Below are 14986 nucleotides of genomic sequence, written 5' to 3'. Positions count from 1 at the left end.
TCTGTGCACGTAGATTTAGGCACACTGACCTGTATTCTTTATTTACATGCAGAAAGTTTGGAACATCCACGAAACATCCATAAATACGCCCATAAACACACCACTTTTAAGCTGCGCACATTTATTTTGAACTGTGCACTTTGCAATTTAGGTACAGTTCTTTATAGAATATGCTTAGCGATGTCCATGCATAAATTGTGATAATTGCCAATTAATGCTCATTATTGCTTGTTTAGTGCTGTTAAAAATGCTGATTGCCTTGTTACACCAATTAAGTTACGCACGTATCTCCGCCTAAGGGCCAGATTCTATATATGGCGCCTAAAATTAATGCACGTTAGGCAATTACACCTAAGCATATTCTAAATACCGTGCATAAATCTACACGTGGTATTTAGAATACGCTTAGGCATAGTTCTTGCATGTAAATCTACGCGCATCCATTTATGCCAATAAAAAGCTGGTGTAAATCCCTGCTCATAGATTTATGTTCACTGGCCCATATTTTATAACAATGCGCATAGATTTTGAAATGCCCATTAAATGTTCATTTCCATGCCCCTATGCACGTCCCTTTTTGCCTGTGCACATTCGAATTTTGGCGCAGTACATTACGGAATATGCTTAGCGATGTACGAGCGTAAATTCTCATTTAGTGCTCGTTATTGCTTGTTAAGAGCGGTTAACAATGCTTAACACCTAGTTAAAACAATTAATTTACACGTGTAGTTATTGAATATGCCTAGATTTATGCACTATATAGAATCCGGGGGTAAGTGTGTGGTTTTTTGGCGCTGATTTTAAGGCGCCATTTATAGAATTGAGCCCATTGCCTTCGAAAGCTAGTCAAAAATGGTAGTCCAATAGAAAAAGTGTAATTTTATCTTCTTTTTCTTTCTTTTTTTTTTACAATTATATTTATATTCATTATAGAAATCCTGAAAAGCAGACTGAGTTGTAGCCCACAAGAACCGGGTTTGGGGACCTGGTGTAGACAATTTTATCAGAACACAGAGATGAGCAAAGTTTGGGAATAGTATGCTTCTAAAACTCACCTTATATCTATCTGTAGGTTAGACTGGATTAGTAAAAAAAAAAAAATTAGATAATATACAAAGTGGTTCCAAATGATAACATGACATAGAAAAGGGTTACTCATTCATTTTTCACACTGTTTCTGCTTTGAGAAATTAGAATGGCTATTGCTTGCCTAAGCATAAAAAATATTCCAGCAAACACATACATACACACACATAGAAGGGACAGTCATATGTAAAGCAATGTCTAATGCAAGTCGCATAAGCTGAGCTGATGATAGCTTCAGTAGCAGTGTTGTCAGGCAGCTGTATCGCCATGAATGAACTGGCTGGTCTGAATGCACATTAGCATAATTTATGCAGCAGATAAGTGATTCGAGTGCTTGGCTTATTGATAAACCACTTAAGGATATAATTTTCAGCTTGCTGTTATGTGACATCACAGAAGGATAGAATGTGCTCTTCTCCCAGGCTACGTATTAAGGTAGAGCCTCTCTTTGCATTCCAGGGGCCAGAGGAAATACCGTTCATTCTGATACAGGAACAGCTGACAAGCACCAGCCCAGCCAGTCACACCAAGGATTCCCTGTTGGGCCCCAGGTAAGTACATTTATCTCTTGCATTAAAAAATAAGTCTAGTTAAATTATAGATATATTCAAGATCAGCTACTATGGGAAAGAGCAAAATAGGCAATAGGAAAATAAATGTTTTTGCCTGAAATTAGCATTATTGTACATAGAAGTAAAATGTGCATACTATTTTTGTTTAATGAAGATGTTATTGTTTTAGGGAAAAATTAAAATTAATTATGTTTATATTTCCTAATTTGTCTTAACAACAAAGGTTAAAGATTGTATTATAAGATTAAGAGATTTTTTAAAAACCTCTATACAGTTGTTTTTAAAATGCAAGTTTAACAATGAGTTTGACATTGGGAAAGGTCCATATATAGCCATGTATTGATAAAACTAAAGTGATTCCCTTGTATCTATTAAGTATACAGTCAGTACAGAGCAAAGCAGATGTGAGTACTCTCGATATGAAACCAGGGATACGGAGTGGGAAGCAAATGTGTGATGTCTTAACCTAAGTGCACCAGGCAGCCCTCGTGCACTGAAATCCTGAAATCAGACTGCTCTTCACAATCATTCATTTTGTAGTTTAGCAGTTGTCAGGATAAGACTGGGAAAACAAAGAAGAGCTGGGTTTAGATGTAGCATCCCTGAATTCATGAATCCAAATTGTCATTTGTGGCAAACCGTATAATAATGCAAAGTGAGGTCCGTACGTACAGTCACAACACATTCCAAGACACACAATCCTTGCTAATCAGTATTTTCACCTGACACGGCTCGGGTTTCTCAACTCTCAAAATCATTTGGATTCGATCTGGTACACATAAAGTTCAGTCTCCAGCTTTACGACTCCTGGGACTATTTGTGAGGGTCAAATGCCTGTCTTGAGAAATTCTTTATTTAGTTAAACTGAAGGTTGCATGTTTTTTCATATACAGCTGCCGTGACATGATTGGAACAGCTGCTGTCTATTCATTCAATCTTACACCTCTAAGAATACAGTTCTCTTAAACATATAGGAGTCCTTTTACTAAGTGACGGTAAGCACTAACACATGCTTACCATGCAGGAAAATGTACTACCAGGGGGTGTGCTCAGGTGTTCCATGGTAATGTTGTCATCTGCGCAGGCTTTCCAAGCTCTAAAAAATACTTTAAAATTTTTAGCACTCGGGGCGTGTTTGGGAGGTGGAGAATAATCGTGCAAAGTGCAAAATTGGTTAGCACAACTAAATTGCTGTGCGCCTACTGATTAGTGCACGGTTAACACATGAGCCCTTTCTACCTACTAAATAGGTGTTGCTTTGGGCTCACACGCTTATGGCCACGTGCTAATTGGGAAATTAGCATGTAGCCAGTAATTGAGGAAATGAACATGGCCATTTTACAGCTGCACTAAAGTTGGCCTCAGCAAGTGGGGAAACTCACACACTAGTCATAGCACAGGCCACCTTTTAGCACAGCTTAGTAAAAAAAAAAACAACAGCATTATTTGGAGATTTGGATAAATTATTATTTGACTTTTTAATTTCCATTGCTCAAAATTAATAGTTAATCACTGGAAAGACAACTCCCATTTATCTGTTTTCAGAACTGGATCATCATATACAGAAAATTTGAAAGAATACTAGAAATTAATCAATCTATCAGTAGTAGGCAAAAATCTATATGAAAAACATTAGATAATTTTCTATCCCTTGTCAGAAATTGATATGTCCTATTTATTTTCTTAGACATTATTATTTATACTCTTACCTTCTTCGTACACAGTAATATATATAATTCTTTTTTCTTTCTTACTATTATCACACATTGCTCATTATTAGGTTGTTGGTTGTTTCTTCTTAGTGTTGGTTGTTGTCCTTTTTTTCCCTGTTGTAATTGTGAAAATTGTTCAATAAAATATAATAATAATAATAAAAGAAATGCAGGAAGAAACTCTTGTGCATCTCTTTCAGTCGCTGCTGACGGCACACCAGTTAGCCTCCGCAGTTGCAGGGGTGATGCCAGGGGGCACGCCAGGCCTCAACCAGCCTATCCTTATTCCTTTCAACATGGCCGGACAATTGGGAGGCCAACAAGGACTGGTTCTGACTCTGCCTACAGCAAATCTGACCAACATCCAGGGGTTGGTGGCAGCAGCTGCAGCAGGAGGCATCATGACTTTGCCATTGCAAAATCTACAAGGTAAGATTAAAAACATGTTGGTTTTTTTTTTTTTTGGAGGGGGAGAGGGGACTTCATGAGCATCCTATTCTGTGTTTGTTAACAATAAAATGATTGCTTCTAAGAAGAATATCTAAGCAGAGGTTTAAAGCTATCATTTGCCAGGCCATTCCTGGCTGAAGTCACAGTAATTTTCTGTATACTTGAGAAAACTAAGCAGGAGTTTTAATGTATCTAGGCAACATGGGTTTGCTTCATGCTTTTAAGCTCTTGCTAGGATTTTTGTTGTTGTGGTTGATTTTAGGAAAAAGTCTTTGAAATATCTGCTACAGGCAACTAGATTCTATACATGGTGCCTGAGAAATCGATGCGGAAAATATTTCCACCTAGGCATATTCTGTAAACCCCGCTTAGATTAGGCACATTTTATACAATACACCTATCTGGTTTATAGAATATGCCTAGAGGCCATGCGTGCACCTAACTCTAGGTGCGTCCACTTACACCAAGTAAAACTCGGTGTAAATACCGGCGCCTAAGGCGCAGAGCAGGTGTATTTTATAACCATGTGCATAGATTTTCGGAATGCTTATGGTCCGCCCATGGCCATTCCCCCTTTTTGGCACCCTGAATTAGAATTTACCTGCACTTTACAGAATATGCCTAGCAAGTTGTGTGAATAAATTCTAATTAATGCCAATTAGTATCAATAATTGCTGGTTAAGTGGCAATTATAGGCACTGATTGGCTTGTTAGGTAATTAAATTGCACATGCAAATCTAGAATACAACCGGATTTGCATGTGAACCCAACTTTTGTTAACTTTAGGGCATATTTTCCTTGCCTTTGAGAAGCTGAAAAGTAGCTCTTTTAAAAGTCTTGCTTTGTAATTCATGTGCCTAATAAGCATTAGCCAAAGGACTGATTGACATGCTTTATGTTAACTACTCTCTTCCATTATGCCTTACTCCTTTTAGTAATTGTTGTCATAGCTTTCCTGCAAGTGAGTGCTCAGGAATGAAATTTAGTCTATAGGCCTTGTTATCAGAAAAATTGATATAATGAAAACCATGGGATCCAACTTTTCAAAATGATTTAGGGGGAGTGCTACACACAGAGGAAATTACAAAATGAAGGAAGTTTGCTCAATATTGTGGGTGCACAAGCACCCATAGTACCCACATGTGCAAAGAGAAAAAGTGAGGGGTGACTCAATCACTTCCAGTGGACAGACTGATACAAACACAAACTTTATTTCAGTAAAGTTTGTATTTGTATCAATCTGCCCACTGAAAGTCATCGTGTCACCCCCCTGCTTTTCCTCCTTGCACTTTGCTTCGCCGTGAGAGCTCTTCTGCTGTTTTTGGACTGGAGTTTCCTTTGATGGGACCCCATCCTCTCCAGTGTTTCATTATGGCTCTTTTTCTAAGCGACGGTAAGCCCAACGTGGGCTTACCGCTCGCTATTTAGGAAGTACTGCCGGACTACCGCAGAAGCCCGACAGTACTTCCCACCCCTACCACACTGTCATTTCCGGCACTATGCAGATTTGTAGTGCCGGATACTACCCTGCGGTAATCAGGCAGTGCTGTCTGCTGCCCGGTTACCGCCGGGTTAGCGCGGGAGTCCTTACTGCCACCTCAATGGGTGGCGGTAAGGGCTCCCCCTGACATGGCCATGCGGCAAGTGCTTTACTTGCTGCCCGACCATTTCCTGTAGGAAAGCGAGACCGGCCTTTTTATGAACTGTGGTAAAAGGGGGCCTTGGCGCGTGTGTAAAACACATGCCGATGCCAACGCAGGCCCCCTTTTGCTGCAGCTTGGTAAAAGGGGGCCTAAAACAGTATAGAGTTGAAATGGTAGAGTTCATGAATCTGTAGGCCTCTAGAAATGTTTTTTTTTTGTTTACCCTGTTTTTGAAGATACAGCTTCTAAAAATAAAGAGTCAAATGTTTTCCAACAGGCACAAAATGGGAGAAACATTTTAGAACACCTCTGCCAAGGTTCTATTTCTACAGAGAAAATGGGAGCTCTCTTAGTGACTGCTCTGCGTGGCACACTAAACATTTTCTAAGTGATTAAATTTCCAGTTGTTGCTGATGACTTGACAGATTGCTTCCACCAGCAGGAGCTTACAGCAGGGGGAAAGAAAGACTGCTAATGTGTTGAACAAGCACCTGTTGGCACCCTGACTTTATCTCCTGCATGGTTTAAAGCTTGATATCAACAGACCTCTCTTGTAGCTGAAATGGTTTTTACTCTATGGTTTAAACTAATGTCTCCCTCATGCCATTAAGTTGCACACAGCAATCTGTCATTCATAAATCATAAATGAAAAGGCATAACTAATGTAAAAGCTTGTTTAAAATGTGAGTGTGCATTGTAAAATAGGCAAAGGGAGATTAAGATAATGCAGAAGCAGCACAGGATAAAAGCAAGTGTTTCTAAAAAGTGAATGGAGAAGCTCTTTAGTGTAGCAGGATATTGAAATCTTAATGACGAAACAAGCATAATAAAAAAGCATGTCCCTGCTCATGAACTGTTCCAGTTACATGTAGTCAAACAAAAACAGTGAAGGAGACAAGAAGGATGATGACCAGTGGCGTTCCTAGGGGGGGACGGTGAGTGCGGTCCGCCCCTGGTGCATGCCGCCGGGGGGGGGGGTGCCGCGCGCGCCTGTCCTCCGTTGTTCCATGCTTCTTCTCTGCCCCGGAACAGGAAGTAACCTGTTCCGGGGCAGAGAAGAAGCATGGAACAATAGAGGACAGGCACGCGCGCCCCCCCCCCCCCCCCGGGGCGTTCACCCGGCGGGGGGGGGTTCCTTCGCAGGGGTGTCCTTTCGCCGGGGGGGGGGGGGGTCTGCGCTGCATCGGGCGGGCGCTGCACCGGGGGGCGAGGCGCATTGGCGATCCGCCCCGGGTGCCAGCCCCCCTAGGAACGCCACTGATGATGTTGAAAAGAGTCTGATGGACTCAAAGAGTTCTCTTTTTGTCATCATCCTTCTTGTCTCCTTATCGTTATTCGTTTGGCTGGATTACCTGTGCAGGGGGCTCATTGTTCTTCTGTACTTGTTGCTTCAAAGTTACATATATACATACATAGAGGGACATTTCTGATATGACTTCCAAGTTCAATTGTAGACACTTTGGTGAAAATGTCTAAAGTTCTCATCCTGAACATAGCAATTTTCGAACCAGAAAAGTCTATTTTTTGTTTTGAAACTCTCTCATTTTCAGATGTTTTTCTGCTCAATACATATTTCTGTAGGTACTATTAAAAAACCAAGTGTCCTAGAGAAAAACGCACAAAAAGAAGCCATTGGGATGCGGCACCATTCCTAGTAAACTGGCCACACCAGACATCCCAGTAGAGCAGAGGGGCAGCCTATTGGTCAGTGCAGTGAACTTTACATAAAGGGACCCAGGTACAAATCCTACCTTAATACCCTCATTTTTTATTGTGAGCCCTAAAGAAGCATTTAAAAAAATACTGTACTTAACTGTACACCACTACAAAAGCCCTCAGGCCTGTGGGTGTCTCCTATCTATAGGTAGGTTGGTTTGGAAGGCTTACAATTTCCACCATAAGTGTTATAGAGTAGGATATGGACCTGGGTCTCTTTCTCTACAGTCCACTGCACTGACCACTAGACCTCTCCTGGGACCAGCATGCTGTTGTAATAGGAATGGCTGTCATATGTGAAACAGTCATCTTGGGGAGTGGGGGGGGGGGGGGGGGAGAGGATCAGTAACCACTGGGAAGATTAGGGGAGGTCATGCCTTATTCCCTCTAGTGGTCAGCTGGTTAGTTAGGGCAACGTTTTGTGACTTAGTTGTGATTGAAACAGGTCCAGATAAAAAAAATCCCAATTTTTGCCCTAAATGTTTTTATCTTGATCCATTATCCCAGGAAAATATCCAAATTCTGGGCCCGCCCAAATCCCACCCAAAACATGCCCCCAGCATGCCTCTTTGTGATTTAGATGAATCGTGGAGAAAACCATCCCAAATCTGAGTTTTGAAAATCACAACTTAGGTGTTTTCTCCTGAAAATGCCCATCTGGCACTTTGTGCCACTTTTGAGTTGTTTTTCTCTTTTGAAAATGAGCACCTTAATTTCACTGCACTGGTTGCCATTGGATTTTAAGATCCACTATAAGATTCTGTTGATAGTTTTTAAAGTATTGACTAATAGGATTTCCCCTGTTATTGCCTCTATTCTGTAAGGTCTTTAAGATCAGCATCTAGTAACATTTTGAATATTCCATTGTTTAAATTGATTTACTTGGATAAGTACAGAAATTCTATCTTTTACGTTGCAGGACCAAAGCTTTGGAACACCCTACCCTCAGAGATAAGTTCTATAAAGAATATGTCTGATTTCAAGAAAGCCTTGAAAACTGTCTTATTTCAGAGAGCATTTCTAACTGCTTGATTGTACATTTTACATTGCAAATGCTGCTTGCGATCAATTCTGGATAGTTTTATGATGCTCATGTGATATCCTTTTTTAAAAAATATTTAATATTATGCTTGTTACCCACTCAGGATTGTAGATGATGTAGCCTAGAAATTTTATAAACGAATAAATAAATAAATATCACAACTAAACATTATTTCATGGAAATGTTGGCAGCACAGGTTCATTCAGCTATCCTGATGTTTGCAATAGGGCCCTTTTATTAAGCTGTGGTATGATTTTGCATTTACTGCACCATAGCTGCAAAACGTAAGGTATGATAGGTGCAAAGTCTGTATGGTAAATATAGGGGGTGTGCCCAGCACCTGCCTGGCATGTAGCACACAAAGCACTTATTGCATGAGCACAGCATTATATGCATTGGCAGATAGCATGGGAGCTACCAGGTTGGTGCTGGCTCAAAAAAACAAACAAACAACAACAAAAATAGCTGTGGCGGCATAACCTGGACCTCCCTGACCAGCATCCTCCTTACCCCCCCTGGATCAGGGCCCCTTAATTTGATCCCTCAGCACATACCCTCCAATCCTACCATCACAGACCTCCCCCCCCCCCACTGCAGCAGATCCCCCCTCATAGACCCTGACTCTACTCCCCCCCCCCAACCTCCTACGACTTCCCTGACTGCCTTCCCAGTAGAACAGTGGCCCAAAGCTGAATAGAAAAGATAACCCCTAGCAGTGATACTGCGAGACTACTACTGAGGGTAATTGGTGCCATTTTGAATCTGATGCAGACCAGGGCAGGAGTGGACAGGTCCTGTTCCTTCCTTGGGCTACTAGACTAACAGGACGACACCTGGGAAGTCCTACGAGGATCGGGAATAGGGAGGAAGACTGGGGTCTATGATAGGGAGATTGAATCGGGAGAGTAGGCGTGTGCTGCTGAGGCTTTATCTGTAAAATTGAGGCAGTGGCAATACATATCCAGCCCAATCTGATCCCCCCCCCCCCCCCCATCACAGAGTCCTCCCCCATTAAGTGCAACCGGGCTATAAGCAATCATGACGGCTGGTGTATCGCACCAACTTGTTCACTAGCTGTTCCACCCAAGTAAGTTTAATGACAGGAGAGAGTACGAGCCTATCTGGCCAATTATGTGGGCTGAAGCCAATAGATGGAGCTTGTTGCCCTATCAATTACATTGTTATGGGTGTACCAAGATGGCAGAGACTGCATTGGAGAGAATTAAAACCTTCTTGGGTGGAGACCATCTTCAGCCTTGTGACATCATGCTGTCTCTGGTCATTAAACCTCCTTGATTCCAACTAGCCTCTCCTGTGCAGTCCTTGAAACTGCCCTCACCCGTGTTAAGCAGCTAGCTACTGGCACGTCTACTGTGCAGTAAAACCTGTGCTAGCTGCTTTATCCAGGTTAGTAAATGGGCCCACTTTAGCCATGTGTATATTTTTATGGTTGAAGATCTTAACATATTTTTAGTTTTCACAAGTATTGTAGCCAAGACTGACATTTTTGGTGGAGCCCAGGGGTAGCAGTAAGCAGTGCATACGTTGACACCACCATCACGTCTATCATTTGGCTATGCTGCTAGCATTGACTGGGTGGCCTGGCTCCAAAGTGGAGGGGCCACTGCCTATCCTGGCTCACCTGTGGCTATACCCCTGGTTTTGACAAGTTATGAAAGAGAGTGCTTTATTGAAAAGAAAATATTTCCATTCAATATTATTGTGATCCAATTTGGGGGTCACATCAGTCTGCTCCAGTCCTTGGAACATTTTCTGAATCAACTATAGCCTAAAGCTGCATTAAAATCAAGTTTTTTAGGCTGTTTTTGCCTGGCTTACCTATGTTTAGCATTACTAATTATCTTGGGGTTTTGTTTGCATATTGCCTATTTTCTCATTTGTTCTCACCTTCTAGAAAATGGCAGATGGTTTAATAGCCTTTTTACTATGCCACAGTAGCATTTGCATTTACAGCAGCTTTAACATGGGACTTTACCTTGTGGTAGCTGCAAATGGAATGTGGCAACCATTAAGGGTGTTCCTAGCATTTACTATTATAGCTGCTGTTTGCAGGTAGTACATAATACTGTGCTTGGAGTTAGCAAGAAAGCATTTAGCGCCTCCCAGGCTAACTATAAAAGTGGATATCAGCTCATGTTATATACAGCATGCTAATCACAAAATTCCTTCCACACCCATTCTCACCCATGACACCCCCCCCCCCCAATACTAAAAACCTTTAACGCACAGTTTACCATGAGGTAACTGCAAAAATACATCAAAGCTTCTTAGCAGAATTTGTGCTAGCAGTTATCACACAGTGAACTACATGTTATGTGCTTAACTGGATTTAGGTAAAGGAACATTTAGTTTTATTAGAACATAGGCAATTTCTAAGGCCCTGTTTACTAAGCTGTGCTATAGGCACACTAGCGTTTATAGCACACGCTAAAAAATTAGCGTGCACTAGTGCTAGAGACGCCCATAGGAATTTATGGGCATCTCTAGCGTTTAGCACATGCTAATTTAAGAGCTCACTAAAAACACTAGTGCACCTTAGTAAACAGAAAGCCCATGCTCATTCTCTTCCCCTCCACGTGCTTGTATCTGTATGAAGAGCACCATTTTATTAATTATTCAGTTTTTTAAGGAGGGGCAGGGGGAAGAATATCATTTTATTTTCAAAATTATGCATGGCTGAATTCTTGAAGCTACTTCTGCACCACAATATTATTGAACCCTTGAATTTTTCACTGAAAAACCATCAGATTCCTGCAATAAATGTAGACAGCATACAATTTTCAAGAGATCTGTACGTTTTTTTTGTTCTCAAAATATTGACAACAGTTTCTTGCAAGGCTGTGTCTTCATAAAATGCTGAGTACACAGTCAGTATGTAAGCACAGATTCATTAATATTACCAGGGCGGTGTAAGACTGTTGGTCAGTCTAGGCAAACTTTCAGTCTTACCCTTCACCTCCCCCAATTAATTTTCATGTCTCTAGCCCATCAGCTCCTCCCTCTACAGTTCTGATAATTAAACTCTAAAATCATGATTATCCTACAATGATACTATAAAAAGGCAAAATTGGACATTATCCCCTGAATTCTATAAAAGTCACTAAAATTATGTGTACTATTTTTTTCAGTGCCAATTTTTTAGGCACCATTTATAGAATTTAGTCCCATACTTATAAATGTAAAACAATATGTGCTTATGATTCTTTGGGGCCAATATTCAAAGTGTTTTGAGCAGACAGGAGCTTAAATCACTTCCCCTGAGGAGATATTCAACAGCACTTGAGGGGGAAGGGGAATGGGACTTGATATGCTGCCTTTCTGAGATTTTTGCAACTACATTCAAAGCAGTTTACATATATTCAGGTACTTATTTTGTACCAGGGGCAATGGAGGGTTAAGTGACTTGCCCAGAGCCACAGGGAACTGCAGTGGGAATTAAACTCAGTTCCCCAGGATCAAAGTCCACTGCACTAACCACTAGGCTACTCCTCTCACTCCATTTCTCCACGCCACACTTAACTGTAGAATGCCACTGAATGTCCCCACAAACTACCCAGCTAAAAAGTGGGCGGGTCAGGGGCAGTGCTGGCGGTGACACTGGGGAGGAGCCCAAAGTTATGTGGGTGGCGGCGATATTCGGTGTTGTTACCTAAATAGATAAGCAGCTTAATTTAGGACAGCTCAAAAGTACTGCGAGCACCTGTTAGAGGTTGCAGCAGCCATTTTGGACAGGCGCTGCAAGGGGCAGGAGTGAAGGGTCTCCGCTCCTGTCCCACCATGGGCGTAGTTTGACTATTTCATTTGGGGGGGCAAAGGATGGGGGTGGAGCATATTAGCATATTCATTTGCATATATATATATATTTATGCAAATGAATATGCTAATATGGAGGAAGGAAGGAAGGGAAAAAGAGCTGGCTCCCCTCTCTCTCTCGCTACTATCCCACTAAACGACCCACTAACTTCAACCCTCACCAACTACCCCTTTCCCTTTGCCCCCCTCCCCCCCCTTGTAAGACACTGCCTACCCAGGTAACCCCTTTTGAATAATGGGCTGTATGTTTTGAATCATGAGCAAAGAGAAATCATCTCTCAGAGATTTCAGATAAACCCCCTTAACATGACATTTTAGGACAAGTCCTGCTCTGAGTCATGAATGCATTCTCAGCCTCATTCAATATGCATGAGCCTTAAAGACCTATCACCCACCCAACAAAAACCTACACTATTAAGAAATATGGACCAACCAACAATAAAGAACGAGAATGTGGGGATGCTCATGCGATGCAGGCAGCAGCAACTCACAGGTTTGCTTGCTGTGTTGAGTTAACGGTCGGCGAAGGTTGCACGAGGGAGTGGGAAAAAGCAGATTTCATTTACCAATGGCGCCGCTTCTTCCTTCAGTGGACTAGCCTAGGTTAGGTAGGCTGAGAGGCTCGCTGGCTGGCTCACTTCCGGTTCCAAGAGCGGCAGCGAACTGGCAGTAGTCGCAGCGGCGGGACGCCAGTAGTAAAAGCAAAAAACAGGCAGCGCGGCTCCGTCCTTCGCTTCCCTGCCCTCTCAGTGTTCCGCCCGCCCGAAAGGAAATGACATCAGAGGAAGGCGGGACGCAGAGAGGGCAGGGAAGCGAAGGACGGAGTCGAGCTGCCTGTTTGGTGCTTTTCTGGCGCCGGTGGCGCCCCGCCGCTGCGACTTCCGGTAAGATAAGAAGATGTCGTTTGGGGGGGAAAAGCCCCCCCTCACCCCCCCCAGTCTACGCCCATGTGTCCCACCCCTCTGAACCACCAGGGATACAGGTAGACCCAGGGAGAGGGCCTACCTGGACAGCTGGGGGGCCAGGGGTTTCTTTTCTTTGAGGAGGGGGAAGGATAAGAGGGGGTCATTGTCAGAGGGTGGGGGGCTCTTTAAAAAAGTTATACAGGTCCCAGCCTGATATTTAGCCAGGCCGCATAACTCTTATGTGGGCCTCGGCTGAATATTGGCTGGGCCTGCAAAAGCTCCAACACCCAGACCACCTTAAATTAACCCCCGATATTCAGTCCTAGTGCCCAGACATGGCCTGCCACTGATTATCAGAGAATAATTTAACTGGCGTTGATGTAGGAAAAAAGGTACTGGTACTCCTACAGGGCAAACCTTAAGGGTAGGGTCACTATCTATGGCTCCACCCTACAGTAGCCACACCCTCACAGTAGCCACACCCATTTAAAAGGCATCACTGAAAATAGTACACAAGTCCCTAGGTCCAACAAAAGAACCCCTAAGAGTGACCGTAAACTAATAAAATATGTAGAAAAAAATTCAGCTGAAACTCCCCAAAACCAGACTCTGGCATGCAGGATAACACCAGAAAAACAAAAATATTTTCCCCTTGTACTGCTACAAAGGTAGCAGACGTCAGTTTCAAAAATTGACATATTTCATTCACTACATTACATATTAACAACTATAAATAAAACAAAAAATTAACACAGCTACTACATTACTTTATCTTGAACTAAAAATAAAATTCTTGTTTGGCCATGTACTTCTTTCAGTTGTGTTGGTCCCAGTTTCTGGTTTCTACTTTCCTCGTCTTCTCTTAACACTATTGTTAGGATTTCCTGTTTGTTATTTTTCTCGCCTCCTTTTTCTTTCAGCTTTCTTCGATTTTATTTTCTGCCTTTATCCACATTAAGGTGCCCTTTTACTAAGCTGTGTAGGTGCCTGCGCATGGCCAATTTTGAGTTACCGCCCAGCTACCACGTGGCCCTTGCGGTAATTTCATTTTTGACGCGCGTCCACTACGCATACCGGAAAATATTTTTATTTTCTGGTGCGCTGGCGGCAATCAAGCAGTAATCCACATTTTACGCGTGTAGACCATTACCACCCTGTTACTGCGTGAGACCTTACTGCTAGGTCAATGGAAGCACTGCAATTTTCATTTTGCTGCACGTCCATTTTCGGCAAAAATTTTAAAAAGATATTTTTTACAGGTGCGCTGAAAAATGATTCTGCGTGCACCCAAAACACGTGTCTACACTACTGCAGGCCATTTTTCAGTGCACCTTTGTAAAAGGGTCCTTAACTTCTTTCTTACTATCCAATCTTTTATTTCCCTCTTTTGACTGTGCCTACCTACTGCTTGCCCCCCTCTTTTCCCCACTTCCATCAAGCATTTCCCCCTCTCCTCTCTACTTCCACCATCTGCCCCTCTCTCTCCTCCCCAATTCCATCCTCATTTGCCTTCTCTCTCTCCTCTACATATTTATCTAGCATTTGTCCCCCTCTCTCCTCCCCACTCCCATCCAGCATTTCTCTCTCTCTCTCTCTCTCTCTCTCTCCTCCCCACTTCCATCCAGCATTTGCCTCCTCTCTCCTCCCCACTTCCATCCCCATTTGCCTTCTCTCTCTCCTCCACATATTTATCTATCATTTGCCCCCTCTCTCCTCCCCACTCCCATCCAGCATTTCCCTCTCTCTCTCTCTCTCCTCCCCACTTCCATCCAGCATTTGCCTCCTCTCTCCTCCCCACTTCCATCCTCATTTGCCTTCTCTCTCTCCTCCACATATTTATCTAGCATTTGCCCCCCCCCCTCTCCTCTCCACTCCCATCCAGCATTTCCCTCTCTCTCTCTCTCTCCTCCCCACTTCCATCCAGCATTTGCCTCCTCTCTCCTCCCCACTTCCATCCCCATTTGCCTTCTCTCTCTCCTCCACATATTTATCCAGCATTTGCCCCCTCTCTCCTGTTCTCTAGGAG

At 42.8% G+C, this 14986-nt stretch overlaps 1 protein-coding gene across 1 annotated transcript in view; it reads left to right on the top strand.

Moving 5' to 3' along the window:
- POU6F2 (POU class 6 homeobox 2) overlaps window positions 1-14986 on the top strand; it is a 768824-nt gene that overhangs the window by 396723 nt on the left and 357115 nt on the right. Inside the window, exons 3-4 of the mRNA XM_030190008.1 lie at window positions 1546-1637; window positions 3571-3799. Of these exons, the coding sequence (XP_030045868.1) occupies window positions 1546-1637; window positions 3571-3799 (321 nt within the window). The remainder of the gene's footprint in view (window positions 1-1545; window positions 1638-3570; window positions 3800-14986) is intronic.

The sequence above is a fragment of the Microcaecilia unicolor genome, chromosome 1 (genome assembly GCF_901765095.1).
Source record: "Microcaecilia unicolor chromosome 1, aMicUni1.1, whole genome shotgun sequence".
In the NCBI taxonomy this organism is placed as follows: Eukaryota; Metazoa; Chordata; class Amphibia; order Gymnophiona; family Siphonopidae; genus Microcaecilia; species Microcaecilia unicolor.
The sequence above is the reverse complement of the archived record's forward strand: the minus strand, read 5'-3'. Positions and strand labels throughout refer to the sequence as shown.